This window comes from Balaenoptera ricei, chromosome 4, assembly GCF_028023285.1.
Source record: "Balaenoptera ricei isolate mBalRic1 chromosome 4, mBalRic1.hap2, whole genome shotgun sequence".
Classification (NCBI taxonomy): domain Eukaryota; kingdom Metazoa; phylum Chordata; class Mammalia; order Artiodactyla; family Balaenopteridae; genus Balaenoptera; species Balaenoptera ricei.
The window spans coordinates 146502522-146522141 of NC_082642.1; the positions used below are offsets into that span (position 1 = coordinate 146502522).

Below are 19620 nucleotides of genomic sequence, written 5' to 3' on the forward strand. Positions count from 1 at the left end.
AAAAACACATTTTCTGCCTGGTCTTGTTTTTATGTTAATTGAAACAAACGAAAAAAAAAAAAAAAAAGAAACAAAAGCACACAAATGTTGACAGGAGAAAATGCAATATAATTCTACAAAATATTTTGGTACTAAAATGTTCTATGGAGGCTAATGGCTCAATTATAGCTTAATGCTCATTGCCACGAGTGTTGTAAGAGGAAAAACATCTCCCCTCTGATGCACTTGTTCATGTAAACAAGACAGCAGTTTTCCTGAGTCAGAAACAGTATGTGCATGCTCATCCACTGGCCACTCTCTAGCTCAGGGAATTGGCCCAGCCCTGAAGCAGCTTCCCTGCTAGATGAAGCACTACTGCATCCCTTCCCTCCCTATCAGAGAACCATTAGGTTTCACTATGCTTGAAATAGTGACCTGCTTTCTCAATCCTATTACAGGATTTGAAAACGACTCTGCAGTTCTCCAAAGAGGCAAATTTATTTTCAGGAAAGAGAATCATTAGCTCAAGTGCATTACAGTTTTTAATAATACAGAATTTCAGGGTTGAATGGAACCTTCCTTTTGAGGAAACTGAGGCGCAGAGGGATGACTTGTTCATATGTGCTTGGCAGAGTTGAGAGTTCAGCATACTGAGTGGAGTGGAAGAAACGTGATTTGGGAGATTACTGATTAAGAGCTTCTAAGCACAGTTCTTGGATCATTCATTTCATCTATTCATTCAACAGAGATGTATTGGTCACTCGTTGTGTGTCAAATAATGTAATAGATGTTGGGGATTTGGGAGAACAAGACAAAGAAAGCTCCCATCCTCTTGGAGTTTACAGTATAGTAGGGATAGAGATAACAAATGAATCAATGTCCTCAATTAATTATAGATTTTTATTAGGGTTACAGAGCAACTAAGTAGAGTGCAAGGTCATAAGGTATGAGAAAATAGTTTCTTTTTCTTTATTTCCCAAGAGTTAATCATGAAGGCTTAGGTGAGGCAGACTTTGGAAAAGGATGTTCCAGGTGTTGGCAACTGCAAGTGCAAAGACCTTAAAGTAGGGAAAGGAGGGCATGTTACATGACCAGGCAGAGTGCCCTTGAAATAGTGTATTGGAAGCTGGAGGCTGGCAGGGAGGCTGGAGGGGGTAGATGGGTCACATCATGCAGGCCACAGATTTTTGCATTAAAAGCATGCTCAGTAGATAAAATTAACACTGTCCCTGAGCTTCAATTTTCATTTCCAGAAAAAAAAAGATAGTACTAATTATATCAATGATTATTATGTCAATTAAAGGATATAGTTGCTTCTCAGCCAGCATGGCACTAGGCACATGTTAGGAATTCCCTACCTAGAGTCATCCTACCCTGTGCCTCATCTTTATTTGTTTTGTTTTTGTTCTTGTTTCTTTGTCTGCGCTGTGTGGCATGCAGGATCTTAGTTCCCCTGCAGTGGAAGTGCAGAGTCCTAACCACTGGACTGCCAGGGAATTACCCCGTGCCTCATCCTTAAATTTGTCTGTCATCAGCCACTCTCTTGGGATAATCATACTCAGTAGGAGTGAGTGAAGGTGCAAGTGTGGTGGATGGTGAGGAGTCAGTGGGAAGACAGAGGGACTTGGGGGATGTGGGAGTGAGGAGGAGCTGGGGACCTGGGATTTCCACATTAAAGCCACGTTAAGGAGAGATCAGCATCCTCTAAAAGCAGCAGGATGCCTGCTGGGAGGTGATGGATGGACAGGGAGAGAAGAAGACATGGAATGACCTGACGGGTCCCATGTGTATGCTGCTGGTTTTCGGGGCCACTCTCAGACTGCAGAAATTCACGAAGGCCATTTGTTCTTATGAGAGCCGTGCTCCCCTGTAGCCTAATCAAGTCTTGACATTTGAATTTCTAACTAATTTTGGGGAAATAACTTTTCAGATTCTCATCATATAGTACTTGTTCAATATGAATAGAAATAATCACTTTGCTGAAGTGATTATCATGCCCAAGAATAATTATAGACTTTTCCCCGATTTTTACTTTTAGATAAATGTCAAATATCTTCTTTAAAGTGCATTTGATTTCTTTTTTCTTAAGAATCATTAAAAAGTAGTAAAATATGATGAAGATGCAGGGAAGTACAGGGAAATAATGGGAAATATGCATGAGAAGAAAGACACGTTGACCTGGCAGAGAAAATTTTCTCAGCAGTGATTTTAGTCACCAAAGAAGTAAAAGCTATTAATATTAATTTCATCTAAAGGAGACCAGCAGCAAGTGGTTGTGTTTTCCCCAGACATTTCTGGAAGCCTAGTTCAGAATGGTTATCCATTATGAAATGGGGGCCCCTTATGGTAAAGTAGACATTCAGGATCTGAAATCATAGGGCAGGCTGGCTATTCAGAGAGTGACCTTGTATGAGGCACTTAACCTATCTAAGCTTCAGCTTTCTCAGCTCTGAAGTGAGAATACCAAATTTACTTCAGGATAAACTGAGATGACATGAGATGACGTACAGGGTGCCAGACACTATCTTTGGTACCTCAGTAAAAGAGATAAGTCTCTTTCCTTCCTTTCTTTCCCTTGGGAGAAAGAGGTTGGTTGAGCGGTGGCTGGCAACAGAACCCTGAACTCCTGAACCCTCAGACCCCCTAGAGACACTCTGCAGACAGATTCAGGAAAGGTCTCTGAAAGAGTTTCTACATGTTGTTGTCCAGGACTAATGGAGCAAGTTAAAATTGAATCACACAGAGTACTAGTGCCTCATCTTGACTAGAATAGAAAGTCCTGAGGTCTTCATTATAACTTTTCAAACCATAACAGCCTCTTGGAGGTCCAAATGAAGCCCATTAAGCCAACCTGGATCCTTTGCTGTGATTTCAAAATGAGCAATAGTTCTTTCACATGCAGTAAGGTAAGGGTTTCATGCTGGAAGCTTTTAAAAAGGTTCTCCTCCCCTCCCAATCTTTTCAGATCATGGGTCTAGAGCAAAGAGGGGATGAACTGTCTTTTAGTCACTTCCCCCAAGCTTCACAGCCAATCATACCATTCACGTGATTAGGAAAAGCAAACACAAGATAAAACATGGTAAGACAGGATGGAGAAAAATGTTTGTGTCAATGGCTTGTGCAAAGTGGAACTAATCCTATTCCTCCTTGCCCCTGCCAGACATTTCTTGAGAGGGCTTCTCTTAGATGATTTTCTGTGTCTTTTTTTTTTTTTTTTAATTTTCCTTTGAATGACATAATCTCTATGCCACAAGGAAAGAACCACTTACATCAAAGGAATTTTATATCCACATTTATCAAAATACAGGAGAAACTCTAGCAGCCGCTGCCCATGGCCATCAGGCACTTCCCTTGCCTATTCCAAGCCTGCCCTTTGGGAGAGATATGACCAGTTATGTGAGCCAAGTAGATTTCTAACTAAGAGAAGCCTCATCAGCAAATCATTCTCTTAAATGTAACAGAAGTCACTAACTTCTGTTATGAAAGACTCTTGGGAAGGGATACTTTTTTGCATTTTGAGGGCTACGCATAAAATCTGGGTGTTTTTCTCAGTTCTGGTCCACACTCCATTACACTTTAATGACTGTATTAAATTCTCAAATGAAGCCTTAAGATAAAGAGCAGCTGATTATATTTATTCACCTTTCAAGTTCTTTAGTTGCTGACATCACTGCAGCATGCTTGCTTTCTTTACTGAGAGGTACTTATAACATCTAAAGACTTGTTAATGCAACTATAGTCTAGAAGTAAGTAACAGATAGTCTGCCTAACTGGAGAAACAACGTGTCACAGTGGAGAAAGCATCAGATGGGATAAAGGAGGCTCAGTTCCGTTCCTGGCTGTGTCACTCTGGGAAAGTTATTTTATCTCCTATAAAGTGAGAGGATTAGCCTTGATGACATCTATGATTGTTTTCAACCACAATTTAAAATATGTTCTATGGCTCAGTGGCTTCCGAGAAATGGCCTTCCAGTGTGAGATATAGCACTGGAGAGTCATGCTGGATGACTGCACCCAGAGAGCTCTTCTAAGTGATTCAGAAACCCACAGTTCTGCATTTGTATGGAGGGGTTGGTCTACTTGTGAAATTAGTGCCCATTACCAGTCAACCCCACAGCACACCCCAGATATTTTAAACTAGGGAGTGTAATAACACCTTGTGCCATTTTAGGTAAGAACATTGCCTCATGCCACAGTAACCACTTAAATACAGAGAGACACACATTAGGCCAAGTAAATATAACCTGGCTATTTTTTTCCTACTTTCTCCCAAATTCAATCCCCTGATTTTTTATTAATGCTTCTATTTTAAACATCTGGCTTGCCTTTCCCATTTTCTCTGTCTATGCTAGAGTTTCTCAACCTCAGCACTATTGGCATTTTAGGCTACGTATTTCTTTGTTGTCGGGTGGGGTGGGATCCTGTGTCTATAGGATGTTTAGCAGCACCTCTAATTGCTAGCTGTCAGTAAAGTGCCACCATCCCCAATGTGACAACCAGAAATGTCTCCGGACATTGACAGAAGTTTCCGAGGGGTGAAATCACTCTGGGTTGAGAACCACGAGTCTAGGTTTAATCTTTTCTTTTTTTAATTTATTTTTAATCTATTTTTTATTTTGATTCTGAGTTTTCTTTCTTAGACATAAGACCAGTGCTATATCCTGAAGTGCCCAGAAAGTATTAACTCTGTTGTTATCATTCTTAATGTTATTAAGATCTTTCATTTATATAAGATTTCACAATTTATTGTTTCCACCTACATTATCTGTGGAGATTAATGCATGGCAGCTCATTGTCTGTAACAAATTAGAAGAGAGAAGCATCTTTTCCGTGACTCTCTCCATGCCCCTTTTTCACTGTGCTTGGAATTTTGCATGTTTGACAAAAGAGGTCTTGCCATGAGGAAGATATATTTACGACAAGTCAGGCATTGTGTAAATGAAATCTAGCTTGGTTTTTTCAAAAGACATAAAAGAAGAGATGCTTAATCAACTTGAAATGATACTCTTCTCCTCTCAATCTCTGCTGGCAGTATCTATATATTTCCGAGTATGTACACAGGACCACACATCTACAACTACGTACGAACAGGTGGCTTCAAAAAAGTCTGAGCCCTATGACTCTTTAAAAGGGTTCTGAAATCTGCAATCTTCAGCCTAAACTGGACTGCTGTCATTTTATCACGCTGCACTAAGTGAAACCAGATGGCATGTCTGAGAAAGATAAATTAACTTGTCCCCCAACATTTTTACCTCCTTCCTACCCCTCTTACCTGCTTAAGGATTTCAGCGGCTGTTTCATGTGAACAATCAAATATCACATAGAACTCCTTGCCTTTCTTCATCTCCTTGAGTAAAGGCTTGGCATCTTTATTCCCAGAGGGCAGCTGGCGGATTTTGATTTTAATGTTATATCTGGAGGGAGCTTTGATGAGCTCTTGCAGACGAATGAGACCTAGAAAATGACATTCAATCATGCAACAAACTCTTCTGTCCAAAGTATTTGTTTATTGCCATTTATAGGCAAACTCATATCATTCCCAAAATGTATCAAGAGGCCATGTACCTAAAGGTTACATTATTGACTTCTCATTTGTCATTCCTCTTTCTATATGGATGATACTGTATTTTTCTTTTGTGGGTATGTGTGGCTGGAAGCACAATTTTCCCAAGAGGATTCTGAATTTTTTTAGAATGCAATTGTCCTCTCCAGCTTTCACCACAAACCTTTAACAAATCAAGTCAATACTGTAAAACTTTTGTAAACAAAAAGTTGCTTGAAGTTTCCAGAGATGCTTTTTGAAATGGATAACACCCATTCACTTTAAAGAAAACCAATAGAACACTAGAATTTCTTGGGGCTATAAACCTCTGTAAACCTTTCAGCAAGTACTTATATATAACATACTGTTTACCAGGTAATTGGTTGGACTGTTCTATATAATCTTCCAGTTCCTGCCATATAAGCTATTTATAAATGGCTTATTGTATTTTCTTTCTAATATAATTGAACATTGAATGGGAAAATACTTTCTTGATTTAAAAGAAAAGACAATAGAATTTTAAAAGATTATGATAATAAGGGCAGAAACAAATTATTTAAAAATCCACCATTGGTAATTGTAGGAAAGTGTATATAGCCAACTAACTTGATGAAGAATGTTTAATTCACCACAAATATGAATCCACCGAACTGCATCAATTTTTAATAGAAGTGCTTTAGTAGGGCAAGACCAATAGCTATATGAAGCCTCCATCCTATTTCCCCTAATATTAACTGGTGTTCGCTACACTGCATGATGTTGGCTCTTACTCAAGGACTACCATTGGAAAATTGAATATTTTTTATTACACAGTCTGTGCCTTCAGGATGTGTCAGCTTCAAGTAATCAATAGGAAATATTAAGCTTTATCACTATTCAGATAAAAATTGTGGTATGCACTGTGCAAGATACAGCATGGATGCCAGCTACCTCTGGACTTGATGCACTTCTTTTATTTTCTTTTTTTATTTATTTAATTATTTGTTTTCCCTAGAAGCTACATTTTTGTGTCTAAGATGTTATAAGATTCCTCTGTACTTTGGGTAGGTGTGGTCCTGAAATACAGTAAATTTGTGAGTAAGCTACTCTTCAGAGTCAAATGGACCAGGGTAAGGAAGGAAGGAGTTGTAGAACCGTATCAAGATTTAGTGCTCATTATCATTTTCTAAAAAAAATTATTTATTTTATTTTTGGCTGCACTGGGTCTTTGTTGCTGCATGAGGGCTTTTCTCTAGTTGAGGTGAGCGGGGGCTACTCTTCGTTGCGGTGCGCGGGCTTCTCATTGCGGTGGCTTCTCTTGTTGCAGAGCACGGGCTCTAGGCGTGCGGGCTCTAGGGCACAGGCTCAGTAGTTGTGGTGCACGGGTTTAGTTGCTACGCAGCATGTGGGATCTTCCCGGACTAGGGCTTGAACCCGTGTCCCCTGCACTGGCAGGTGGATTCTTAACCACTGCACCACCAGGGAAGCCCTCATTATCCTTTTTAATTTCTTTAACATAAAAATAGAAATTGTTAGAATGATAGACTTCCTGGGTTCTTGCTTCTTTTCAAATCAACAAGTGTGGCTGAAGGCTCCCAAGTACCAGTGAGTCACTTGTCCTCTTACTTCCAGAATCACTTGTCCTGAGCAACTGATGCGCCCTAATGGAAGAAAACTGAGCATATGGATTTGTGTATCTGTTAATCCTAACAATAACCCAATGAAGCAAGGGTTATCATCTTCATAATTTCAAGTAAGAAAACCAAGGCTTGGAGCAATTAAGTAACTTACTCAGGGTTACAAAGATAGGAGGAGCCATGGATTCAAACTGCCTGTGAGTCTAGCACTCAGTCTTTCCATGTCAGCATCATGCCTTACAAATACAAATTGTTGGTGCTTGAGGGACCAGATATAGCTTTGCATTGTTTGATAAGATAGGTAAAAAGTAGAAAGAGGTACCTATTCTCCTTTCTTCTTTACTCCAGGCTGCTTGTGAGTCTCTCTTGTTTTTATTGTGTATTTGTTTGTTTTTTTCCTATTGCCCTCCTGCTTTGCAATCGCTTCCTTTTTTTTTTTTTTTTTTTTTGAGCATGACCACAAGGGAGATCAACGTGGCCTTTAAATAAAATGGGAAAAATATTTAAGAAGTACATTTCATATGCTGCAATAAATTGCTCTTTTGTTCTTTGCTAAATGGAATGTCAATCTTGAAGTGCATCTTCCTATTATGATGACTTAGACACATGTTAATGGCATTTAAAGTTGAATACATTCTCTCCCTTCATTCATTCATTTTTATGGGAAAGCATTTTCTGGATGTTCACTCTATGCCAAGTCCCATGTTAAGTGCTGGAAATACAACATGAACACATCTTGCTTTAAGGTCCTCACAGCCCACAGAAGGAGTTCATCCCATCGAATCTTGTATTATGCATGGGGCATCACTTACTACTTAATTTGATAAACTATGACCTGAGGCTGACAGGAGCTGGAGCAAATTGATCAAGGTTGTGTAAGGTTATTAAGTGGCAGATCCAGGGTTTAAAGCTAGGTCCACCTCTGACTCCCCAAGCTAGGGCTCTTTTCATCAAATCAGTGGCTCCTCCTGACTTTGAGATTTAAGATCAACTAACTAACTGACTGAATGACTAACTAACTATATAAATAAATATCTGCATAAATAGAGAAAAAAATTTAAAAAATTTGGACCAGCATAAAACATTCAGCCTTTATTTGGCAAATGAAGCCATTAATAAACAGTTTCCCTCCTCAAAAAAAGTAACTGTGAACTTCCACAATTGTTTCACAAAAGAAAGTTATTTTAATACCAGTAGAGGAGAAAGGAGAACTCAGTACAAAAGACTAGTTTTTAATTGGACTAAATTTACCTTTCAGAAAAACTCACTACTAAGCCCTAATTTTCTCATTTTGTCCATATGCAGGTGAACTGGCCTCAGGAAAGGAGGAGATCAGCAGATTTAAAGATTACAGACCCAATATGTAGAAAGTACAAAGAGCAAGAAACAGGGAGGTTTACGTTTCTCTTCCGAAGCAATTGTTTGCTTTAAAAAAGCTTTGCTGCCTTCATTAGCAAACATCACAGAATTTACAATTAGAAAGGCTTTTTAGTCCACAGGAGACAAAATTTAGAGAAAGCTTTCCCTTTTATTTGCATTTTGCAGCAATCCGTCAATCCAGCAATCCATTACACTTCACTGTAAAAAGTTAAAACTTGTCTTTAAACAAGTCGTTACTTCAGGGAAAGAAAATTGAGGTAGGCACAATTCCTAACTTTGCTAATGGCCCTCCTGTGTGTGGATGTCAGCCCTGCCAGAGTGACCCAGTGCTTCTAGGATGGGATTCCAATTGCAGAGAATGGTAAGGGTGCCTGCAAACCTGGCAATGGTGATGGATTTTCTAGTCCACTGCTGGAGAGACACTTTAAAAATGAAATGCAGAAAAGGAGGCAACTAAACAAACCAAATAGAGGGACATTCTACAGTAAAACTGGTATGGACTCTTCAAAAATGTGAAGATCATGAAAGACAAGGGAAGGTCAGACTGCTTTAGACCAAAGGAGACTCAAACGTCCTGACAGCTAAATGCAATGAGTGATCCTAGATTCAAAAAAACTGCAATTGGGACAATTAGGGAAACTAGAATATCATATATATCTACATAGACATTAATATTAATACAGATGTTAAAAACTGTATCAGTGTTAAGTTTCCTGTGTTTGATAAGTGTAGTGTGGTTATAAAAAGGAAGGTCCTTGTTCTTAGGAAATATACACTAATGTATTTAGAGGTAAGATGGTCATGCTGTCTGCCACTTTCAAATCAACAATACTACTACTTGTTGTTGTTGTTGTTATATTGAGAGATGCATAGAGCATTAAAGCAAATGTGGCCAAATGATGACAATTTCTGAACTTAGATGCAGGATGTACAGGAGTTCATTGTACATTTCTTGCCATTTTTCTCTAAGTTCAAATCTTTCTTAATAAAAAGACAAAACATGAGCCTCCTTCCTCCACTCCCACCTCTAGTAACGCAATTGGAAACTGCACCCTTGGTTTGAAAAGTGCTTGAGAGCAAGGAGCCTGTTTATTTCACATGAGTTTGATCTGGACTCTGCAGGTAGAGATAACGTTCAAAAGTGCTCAAATCCTAAACTCTTTCTTTGGCCATCTATCTACTCTGCGCACTCAGATATGACACAGAAAAGTGCTGATTTGTATGCACGTTGACTCTGGGAACAGGTGGAGCATATGGAGGAGAAAAAAAGAACATGCTATTTCCAGTAGCTGTTTAAAATTTTCCCTGTCTTCTCCTTAAATAATAATAAACTTTGCTATTTGCATTGCCCCTTTTTATGAAGTATCCTACATGTCTTATAAATAGCTCAGTAAACCTCAGAATATACCTCTGAGGTGAGTAGGTGTCAGTGCTGTTTTACAGTAAGGAAAGTGAGGCACAGTGAGGTTAATTGTTTGGATTGGCCTTGAAAATGAGTTACAGAAGCCAGAAATTGGAAGAGACCTTAAAGGTCAAGCCCCTACTTGATGCATGAATTCCCGCTACACAGCTGCTGCTGAACACCTCTTGGTTCGAGAAATTCTCTACCTCACTTTTTGCAACTCAATCCATTTCTGGACAGTTTTAGTTGTATTTAATGAGCAGCAGTTCAAATGAAAAGTACCTAGATTTTCTTGAGTCTTAGTCCAATTCCCTTTTCATTGTACCACAACAGTGGATTTGATGTCATAAAAATGAATGTAATAAACCACTGGGACCCAAAGATAAGATCGCATATTTTAAATGTTAATTTCATCTTCATTTGAACTTGGAAACATGCAAAATGGCATTTCACAAACCTGTTGGTATATTAATGTATCCAAATCTAATAAGATTCTTAAGGGGATCTATATACCCTCCAGAGGGGAGGAAAAAAATCAGAACTGAGAAAAGGAGATGGGTAAGTGAGTGAATTACCTGTGGAAATACAGCACTTTTAAGTGCAGATCTCCATACATACGATTTTGCAAAAGTGCATCAAAAAAGGCTAAAGACTTCCCAAAAGGAAAATCGTGTTCCTTGATCTCAAAGAGCCTCATAGAAGAATCTAGTCAAAATATTTGAGATTAACTGTGTTGCATTTAGCTCTACCAGTATGTTTTGGTCCTAAATTCTGGCCAATATCAATGGTAGCTAAAAATAATAAACCACCATGAAATATCTAAAGATTGGCTTTCTGAGCAGAACTCTGAAAATTTGATAAGGTTCTGGTCAGGAGACTGGAGTGGGTAAATAGGAAGGGTAAAAAAGAGAAAGGGCAGAAGAAAGGGAACTATAATGTATTATCTTGTTGGTGCTGAGTGCCAAGGACTTTTCAATCTCCAACTATTTCAGGCGGAATTGTGGGAGGGCATGTAGTAGAGTGTTTTGGCTAGCATGAGTCATCATAACAACACAGAGGTGTGAATTGTGATTGCTAAGGTGAAACGATTCACTTATTCTTTTACTTGGCACTGATTGTTTACATTTTGGCTTAATTGCCTATGTCAAAATATTTAATTTTCTTCAAGTCTAAATTTTAGGGCTCTGTCAAGATTCCTGGTTCTGAACAATATATTCTTTTTATTTTCTATGGGGAAATGAAGGAAAATATAATAAGCATAACAAATCTAAGTCACTATTTAAATATAGCCCAAAGAGTAGCTATTGCACTTATTTACAGGGTGGTTGAGCATATTAAATGAGTTAATTATATAAAATAACTATAACAATACATGGCAATCAGTCAGCACTTCAAGAATTTAGTTATTGTGATTTTTGTGGTTGTCATTTTTCTTGGGTTTTCTTTCTGGATTTAATGTTTCTTTCAATCACTGACATTTTTATGTATATTAATCTTATCTCAAATGAATCCTCATTGTAAAGCTTTGAGACTATGTTTTAAGTAAGTGACAGTTCTTTATGGTAGGTTACATTTTATAAATCTCATGGCTCTGGTGTGTGGAGAAAAATGATTTAAGGCAATGGTGGATGAAAAAATCTCTCTTAAGTACTATGTGTTATGATCACATCTGGATGGAACTCATTTCTCTGATGGCCTCATCTAGTCCCATGTATATGCTGAGGACCCCCAATTTTGTATCCCCAGCCTACACCACATTCCTGAACTCTAGAGTCATATATTAACTGCCTATTCATTGCCTCTTTTGGGATGTCTAGTAGACATTGCAAAATCAAACTTAACATATTCATGACTGAACTCCTGATAGCCTTATTTCTCCAAACTATGTCCATTTATCCATTTCCCATCTCAGGCAATGACAACTCCATCCTTTGGCTCAGGCCAAAAAGCTTAGGGTCATCTTTAACTCCTCTATTTTTCTCACCCAGCCTCCACCCCTGAGAGAATTATTCCAGCTCAACATCAAAATATTTCCAGAATCTTACCATTTCTTACTCCTCTGTTGCTATCGCCTTCATCTCTTGCCTTGATTTCTCTAGTAGCCTCTAATTTTATGCTTCCCTCTCTATGACATTTTATTAATACAAGGACCAGAGTGATCTTTTTATGGTATAAATCTGATCATGTCACTCCTCTTCTGAAAACTCTCCAATGTCTTCCCATTTCATGAGGAACCAAAGCTCTTCCAATAATCTATAAAGCTCTCCATGATCATGAAGACCCTCCTCTCTGACCCCACCACCCTTCCCCTCTCAGTCTGATCCAACCACACTGGCTTCCTTGTTTGTTGTAAATAAAGGTTTATTGGAACACAACATACCTGTTCATTTATATTTTGCCTGTGGCTGTGTTATTGCTCCCTCAGCAGAGTGGGATAGTTGTGACCAAGACACTATGGCCCATGAAGCTTAAGCTATATAGTATGTAACCTTTTTGAGAGAAAAGCTTGCTGGTCCCTGTTCTACAAAATCAGCTATGGCTACATTTCACTAAAATTAGCCTTGAGAAAGCAGAAACTGTTGAATATTCTCCACACTGCATTTGGTGCTCAGCTTCTCAGCTCTTTTTGTAGTGTGTGAAGGGATAGAAGCCAGGCTTCCACCAGGGGTCTAATGAAGCAGAGGGGATGAGCAATGAGCAGCGATTTCGCATTGCCTAGGGTCACCTCTGAATGAGGGAGTCAGAGAGAAGTAGGTGACTGATGGGAAGAATATGCAGGCACCAGAGAGAGAGAGATGAAGTGAGGCAAAACTCCCTCCGACAGTTCTCTAGGGTCTTTCTACATTTGCTCTTCCAGAGGACAGAATTCTGCCTGCTAGTATTTAGTGATTTGGATTTTGTCCTTAGAGACATACACAGTGCTCCCATTGACTTCAATGGGAGTCACGGACCATTTGGTCCCTTAGACATCTGCGCTGGCTTCAGGTTATTTCACAAACTCCTAAACAAATCCCAGTAAAGTGCTCTTTAATGGGTAGTTAATTCTGGTGTAAGGGCAGGTGTTGAGCACACCTAAGTCCTTTCTTTTCCTTCAGGTTTAGTAAGTTTTCTTTTTATGACTTGATAATTACTGCAACCAAAACCCTGAGTCAAACAGTATTAAACTCACTCATAGTCAAAAGGTGTCTGCTTTTATTGATCTCAGTTGACCTGTTTACTCTCTGGGTTCCAATTTAATGGCTCAATTGATTATTCATTTACAATTTTAATGTCTTTGGGAGCAAAATCATTTTAACATGAATCGTCTCTAACTTAATGGGCAAAATACAAACTCATTTGGATTTTCAATTTCAGCAAGTATATATTGAGCAACTGAGTTCAGGTGAACTTAACAGGGGTGAAAGGAGATTTCAGTTTCTTGTAAAAGGTAATAGAAATGATAGTTCGAATTTCCTCTTATGCAAAATGGCTGTCATCTATGGGTGCTCACTTGAAATCAAAAGGGTGGTTAGGACATCAACTTTTATGTTATCCTTTTGCAAATTATAATTTTTCTAAATACAATTATGCTCACACCTTTAGTTGAACTCTTTCTTAAATTAAATCCAGATGCCTCAATATTATTCATTGATTTGTTTTCCTTTTACATGGCCCGGCATGGCTGGAAATGGTAGAAATATTGAGAGAAAATTATGCTATAGAGTGTACTACATAATGAGAAATAGTATTATTTTATTAACTCATGGAATTATCTATTTACAAAGGTAGACAACATGGAAGGCCTTACCATACCTATATATAATATAATCTATATCTTAAGGCTCTTTAAATATACTTATGGAGTTCATTTGATAATATATTTTCTTCCTTCACAGCAAGCAAGTGAAGCTCTAAAAATATGACTGCCTGTGGCTTATCCTTCCCAGTAGGACTGTTTTGAATATAATATTTATAAATTATATATACAATCACCTACCTTCACTTTTTTCTCAAATGAGAAGTATAAGAAAATATATAAATGTATAATTCCAACCACAATAGTCACTTTTATCTGACAGTTTAAAATGGAACCAGAATTTAGTGCCAAATAGAGAAGGCTCACTATTCATCCTCTGAGGAACAGCAAATGCTAGTGCTTGGTGGAAACGAGTGAAAAAAATGAAATACTATTAAAAAGTTCAAAAGTGCTTTGCTTTGTTAATTTTCACTGATAATGTTATTAGTCTTATTACCAATTGTGTAGATTAAGGAAAGGAGCTAATTTCAATTCTTGAAGAAAAAATATTCAGAAAGTAAACAGTACTGTCTTAGGTAGCAGATTATAAAAATAAAAAGATAAAATTCCAACTTTTTGGAATTCCTAGTCTCAAAAACATTTAAGCAGATAATTGAAGCATGTGATATAATGCTTATATTTACAACGTGCTACTAACTCTTAATGTGGTCTCCATGAGCTTTAAAAAGAAATGATATTTGAGTGTGATCATGGAGAATGAGGGAGCTTATCACCTTGGGGGTTATGTGGAGGATTATCCAAAGTGAGGGGACAGCCTCAGAAAGAAAGAGTAGGGATGGACTTGGGGTTATTTAAGAAATGATGTGAGAGTACAGGGATGTAGAGCAGCTGGTGCCTGGGTTAATGGAGATGAAAATGGTTAGATGGTGAAGAGCTTTAAATTAGAATTGGACTTTCCTATGTGGACAATGAAGAGTCACTGGAAGAATTTAACTGAATAAAAGGGGTCTTGAACTCCAACAAACCTCAAAATGTAAACAGGAGGCAAAGGGGGAAGGCGCCAGTGAGAGAAACTTCAAATGGGAGAGAGTCAGAGAAATGTCTAGTGAGGTGCTGAGCACCCCATGTCTGTCCTTCATCCTAAAATAAGCAGGCAGAACAAAGCAAGCTTCACTAAGGGCTCATTACTGGGGTTCTTAGTCCTTTTCCCATGAAATGGTCAGATTTTATTGATACAACCTCTAACTGTATTCCTCTGTGTATGTACTTTAGAAAATTTTCAAGGCATTTATGTAGCTACTTATTGAATTGGAATCATACTTCATGGTCAATTTCAAACTTTCTCTGCATTATTTAAGAATGGAGTCGTGGTCACAGTCTTAACAGAGTTGGATACATTAAATTACATCTTTAATATTCAGATTGGATTACAACATATATCAATAAGGTGATATTTCTTTTAAAATAGTACCTTAAGTTTGATGATGAAAGCGTCATCAGAAAGGGTCAACTCACCAAAAGGAACAGGAATTAGCTACACAGGGCATTTCCTAATTAGAATACTCAATTAGCTTCATATAAAAGAACATGTTCATGCACTCTGCCTGATGAGTCAAGGCCTGTAGCAAATTCTGGTTCCCTTTTTCCAGACCAGACATGGTCATGTGAGGGCTTGTGTGAGTCCCATACCTGTGCTGTCTTCATACACCACGGTCACTGTTTTCCAGTTGTAGTAGAGGACCAGATCCAGGACCGCCCTGCTGATAGCTGCATAATCTGGGTAGAGGTTGACGTAAAACAGGTCTTTGTTGTCCACTGAAGGGTGTTTCCAGCGAGTCTGTATATGTGGAACTTCGAGAGCATTGCAAATAGACTGCACAGCACTGACAGAGGAGCTATGGGAAGGGCCGAAGAGAGCAGCCACACCAAGCGCCAGCTGGTCACATGCTGATGTCCACAGACAAGGAGGGGGTGGAAAGGGAAAGCAGGGAAGAGGGGAGAGAAAGAGAGAGTTCTGTGAATTTAATCTTCCCTTTCATGGTTCCTCCTTATTTTCTCTATTGGAAACTATTATCCACTCTCCATCTGTATGCTGAGGAAATATGCTTCATCCAACTTCCAATATCCTGAGATACTAAATATTGGAGATGTAAATGGAGAAATGATTAGCAACACATCACAAGGCCAATTCCCTGCAAACAAAAATGAGTTGTTGGTCTCACTTCATTACTTTTTTTTTTCTTTTTAATTTGGTCATGCCACGCAGCATGTGGGATCTTATTTCTCCGACTAGGGATCAAACTCCCAGCCCCTGCATTGGAAGCATTGAGTCTTAACCACTGGACTGCCGGGGGAGTCCTCACTTCATTACTTATAATCAGATGGAGTCTAAATCTCTTGCTTGGTGTGGCATTACCCAGAAGCACTCAGAGCTATTCTTTAAGCCATTTGCCAAGTGAATGTCATATAGATCAAGTTCTGTCATATGGCAATGTGGCAATGAAGATATTAATGGGTCAGAGAATTCAGAAGACTCTGGGTGGCTGCAAAGTGCTTTAGTTCCAGTCCTTCCCAAAACTCAGAAAGGAGGTCCAGGGTATTGAAAAATTGCTAAAGAATGTTAAGTGATACTGATAGCTAATTAATTATAGAATAATAGATTAGCATAGCTTAAAGGGATCTTAGAAGACATTTTCTCCAACCCACTAATGTCATAGGCAATGAAGCAAGTCAGGGCCACTGGACAATGGCAGAACTGACCAGATCCCAAGGACCTAGCTCAAGGACAGGTTTCTTTCTATTTCAATATCAGCCAACATGTAGCCAAACAAAATCAAGTAGATATGTACATAAAAATTAATTTTTAACGTTTATTTATTTTTTGCATTATAAGATTATATACACACATTGAGATAATTTAGAATATTGAAAAGTGTAAGGAAGAAAAAAGGCCCTGAAATTCCATCATTGGGATAATATATATTCATAGTTTGGTGTTTTAATTTATTAAAAAATTGAACACGATATAGATACAGTTTGATACATTGCTTTCTGTATTTAACACTAAATTTAATGCTAAAAGCACACCCTTTCCCCTAAGTCATCACAAATTCTGCAAAAGTATAGTTTCAGTGTCATAGAATAGCCTAATCCATGAGTATGCCATTACTTATTTAACTAGTCCTATGATACTGAATATTTAAGCTGCTCCTATTTTTTGGTTATTATAAGCACTTATCTTAGTTCTTATATTTTTCTCTAAATTTTACATTATTTTCTTTGAGTGGATTGAAATCTGTAATTAAAGGGTATTGATATTTTTAAGTCAGTTGATACGTATAAACCAAATTCCCTTCCAGAAATGTTGGGACAGATTATCTTCTATAACAATGTAAAATAGTACCTACTCATTTTATGCTGACATAAATTTATGCTGGCATTAAATATAAATGTAAAAACATTTCAAATTTATATTTTAATTCTAGTTTAAAGGGATTTGGAACTGCCAAGAAACAATAGTTGAATATTTGAATTAAATAATAGCAAAATTTATAAATGAAATTGTCCATTTTTATCATAACGCCATCACACAAATAAAAATAAGTAGAAAAATTATATGGCTTTGTCAAAATTATCTGACTTGATTTAGAGAGAAAAATTAATAAGTAATATTTGAGAGCCATATTTCAAATATCTGTGGGACAGCAAATGTTCACAAGGAACTTTCTGACACTGTGCTCTTTGGTACTGAATTATCACATGAGGTATGAAGACATAATTTTCTGTATTAAATGCTAGAAGTGAAAACTGTCCTCAGAAGCTCATTTTCTGGATGCACTTTCATTGGTTAGCAAGAAAAAATGAGGGCATGAAAGTATATGAACTATTATTTCATCTAGCATGGGTGGTGGATTGAGATTCCTGCTAATATTTAGCTCTGGGATGCTAATATTGACAAAAAATCAATCCTTTTGAATTCTGTTTGCCAGCAAATTACCAGTTTTAAGAAGTTTTGGGGGTGTTTAATTTACAAGTATGGCAGGTACTTCAGGTCACAAAAACTCTTTGGATTTTAAATGTGGTTGGCTTTCTGGGGTATTTATTCAACAATGTTTTGTGTGAGTGTGTGTGTGTGAGAGAGAGAGACAGAGAGAAACAGAGAGAGAGAAACAGAGACAGACAGAGACAGAGAAAGGGACGTACAGAGAGAGGAAGATAGAGATCTAACACATAGAGATAATTTATGTGAAGATGCCTTGTAAACTTTAAAATGCTGTATAAACATAACGTTTTATTATTTGTCATAGACAACTCTGACCTGTATAGTACCTACAACTCCATCCATCTTTGAAAAGAAAATATTCTTATACTAAGATCATGCCATAGATTTTTGAAAAAAGGCATTATACTATTCCGTTTTCATCTGTGCTCCCAGGAGAACAAGTTTCACATTTTATTTGTAAAGGACACTAAGAATCTTGCAGAAGAGTCTACTAGGTGAACACATCCTGCAATCCAAACTGGGTTAATTCTGTGTGGAAACAACCAATATTTAGTTACTTAGAAATCAGCATGAGCATGGCATTCATTGTATTCCATTTACTTGTGTGTGTTTGATGGGCAAAGCTTTCCTCTAGGAGAGAAAGAGCCCCTCCTATTCTGGGGTGATGTACCCACACAAACTCCTGTATGGAGGTCCAACAACTCCCTAGTTAGAGGCCAACCTTCAAGTATGTCAAACGTGGCTTCAAAGAGTCGTCTTGGAAGTGTCTGAAGGATGTGTAAACAAGCCCCACACTTCCAATGACTCTTTCCATGAGACAAATCTTGCAGCCTACGTACAAATTAGATTAGTTTTTAGGAACTTGTCTTCTGTTCAGATGCAAAAGAGAATCAAATGCGGAGATTGTTCTCCTAGGTTTAATTTTTTTTTGACCCCAAGTCCCTTGCTTGCTTGCTTGATTGATTGCTTGATTGCTTGTACTGTTCCATTAACTTTTTTCTTAATTTTTTCCTTTTTTAAAATTGAGGTATAACCAACATATTATAACATTTCAGGTGTACAACACAATGATTCAATATTTATAGTCTTCACATTTCTATGACCTTGTGGAAAGAGGTTAAAAAATTATTTGAGAGGATGGTAGGTAAACCCAGTAGCTCACAACCTGTTAAGATTCAGGTCGTGAATTCTGTGTGTTGTGGGCATTTCCACATGCTCGGTGTGTATGACCTTCCACAAAGTTTTATTTGACTGCACTGTACAATTTCATGGTGGTATCTCAGCCTCAGGAAGGAAAAACAGATCAAGCTTGACATTTTCCATTCACAGCTGAACCAGTTAATCATAGAGTGGAGGGCACTGAAGGCTAAGCTAATCAGAAAGGCCCAGAAAACAGAGCTAGGCAACATCCATTAGGATGGTTCAGATTGTGCTGGACAGTGACATCTTGCACCGAGATTTCCTGCAAACCCATTTGCACAGAGATGTCTGCTTTGAAAAAGGGCAGGTAGCAAAAAGAAGCTGACTTGTAGAGCAGACATATCACCCAAAGGAGCTTTTAAAAGTGTGAAAATAGTTACCTCTCCGTGAGGCTTCAAAACTATCAAAAAGGTTAATTCTCTGAATGTCATAGGTTAATGTGGTGTTAGGCATCAGGGTTCGATTTCTGTTAATGCTGGTGACTGCAAACTTGAACGCTAATTCTTCAACATTAACAGGTTCATTTTCCACAGTTTCAAAAATTCCTCCTGCAGAAGCAAAAGAGATTCATGAGAAGCATTAGTTACGTTATTCATGCGCATTTTTTAAAAAGAAGAATATAAATGATACAAACAAAAGGCCCAAAAGAATAAAAGCAAGAATGGTCAGAACAGATCCCAAACCCAGTGTTAAAAGTTAAGTGTATCAGCATGTGTCAGATGCAGATAAAATTTCATATGTGTGCTTAAGATTTCAAATCCA

The 19620-nt window shown here is 37.9% G+C and overlaps 1 protein-coding gene across 9 annotated transcripts in view; it reads right to left on the reverse strand.

The window, feature by feature from the left end:
• The window catches only part of GRIK1 (glutamate ionotropic receptor kainate type subunit 1), a 421293-nt gene that overhangs the window by 141388 nt on the left and 260285 nt on the right, over positions 1 to 19620 (reverse strand). For 6 of the 9 annotated variants that reach the window (XM_059922247.1, XM_059922243.1, XM_059922244.1 and 3 more), the window contains exons 2-4: positions 19239 to 19406; positions 15345 to 15602; positions 5252 to 5433 (exon numbers count right to left, since the gene is read on the reverse strand). In XM_059922247.1, coding sequence (XP_059778230.1) covers positions 5252 to 5433; positions 15345 to 15602; positions 19239 to 19406 — 608 coding nt within the window. The remainder of the gene's footprint in view (positions 1 to 5251; positions 5434 to 15344; positions 15603 to 19238; positions 19407 to 19620) is intronic. The other 3 variants (XM_059922250.1, XM_059922249.1, XM_059922251.1) reach the window with 2 other exon arrangements.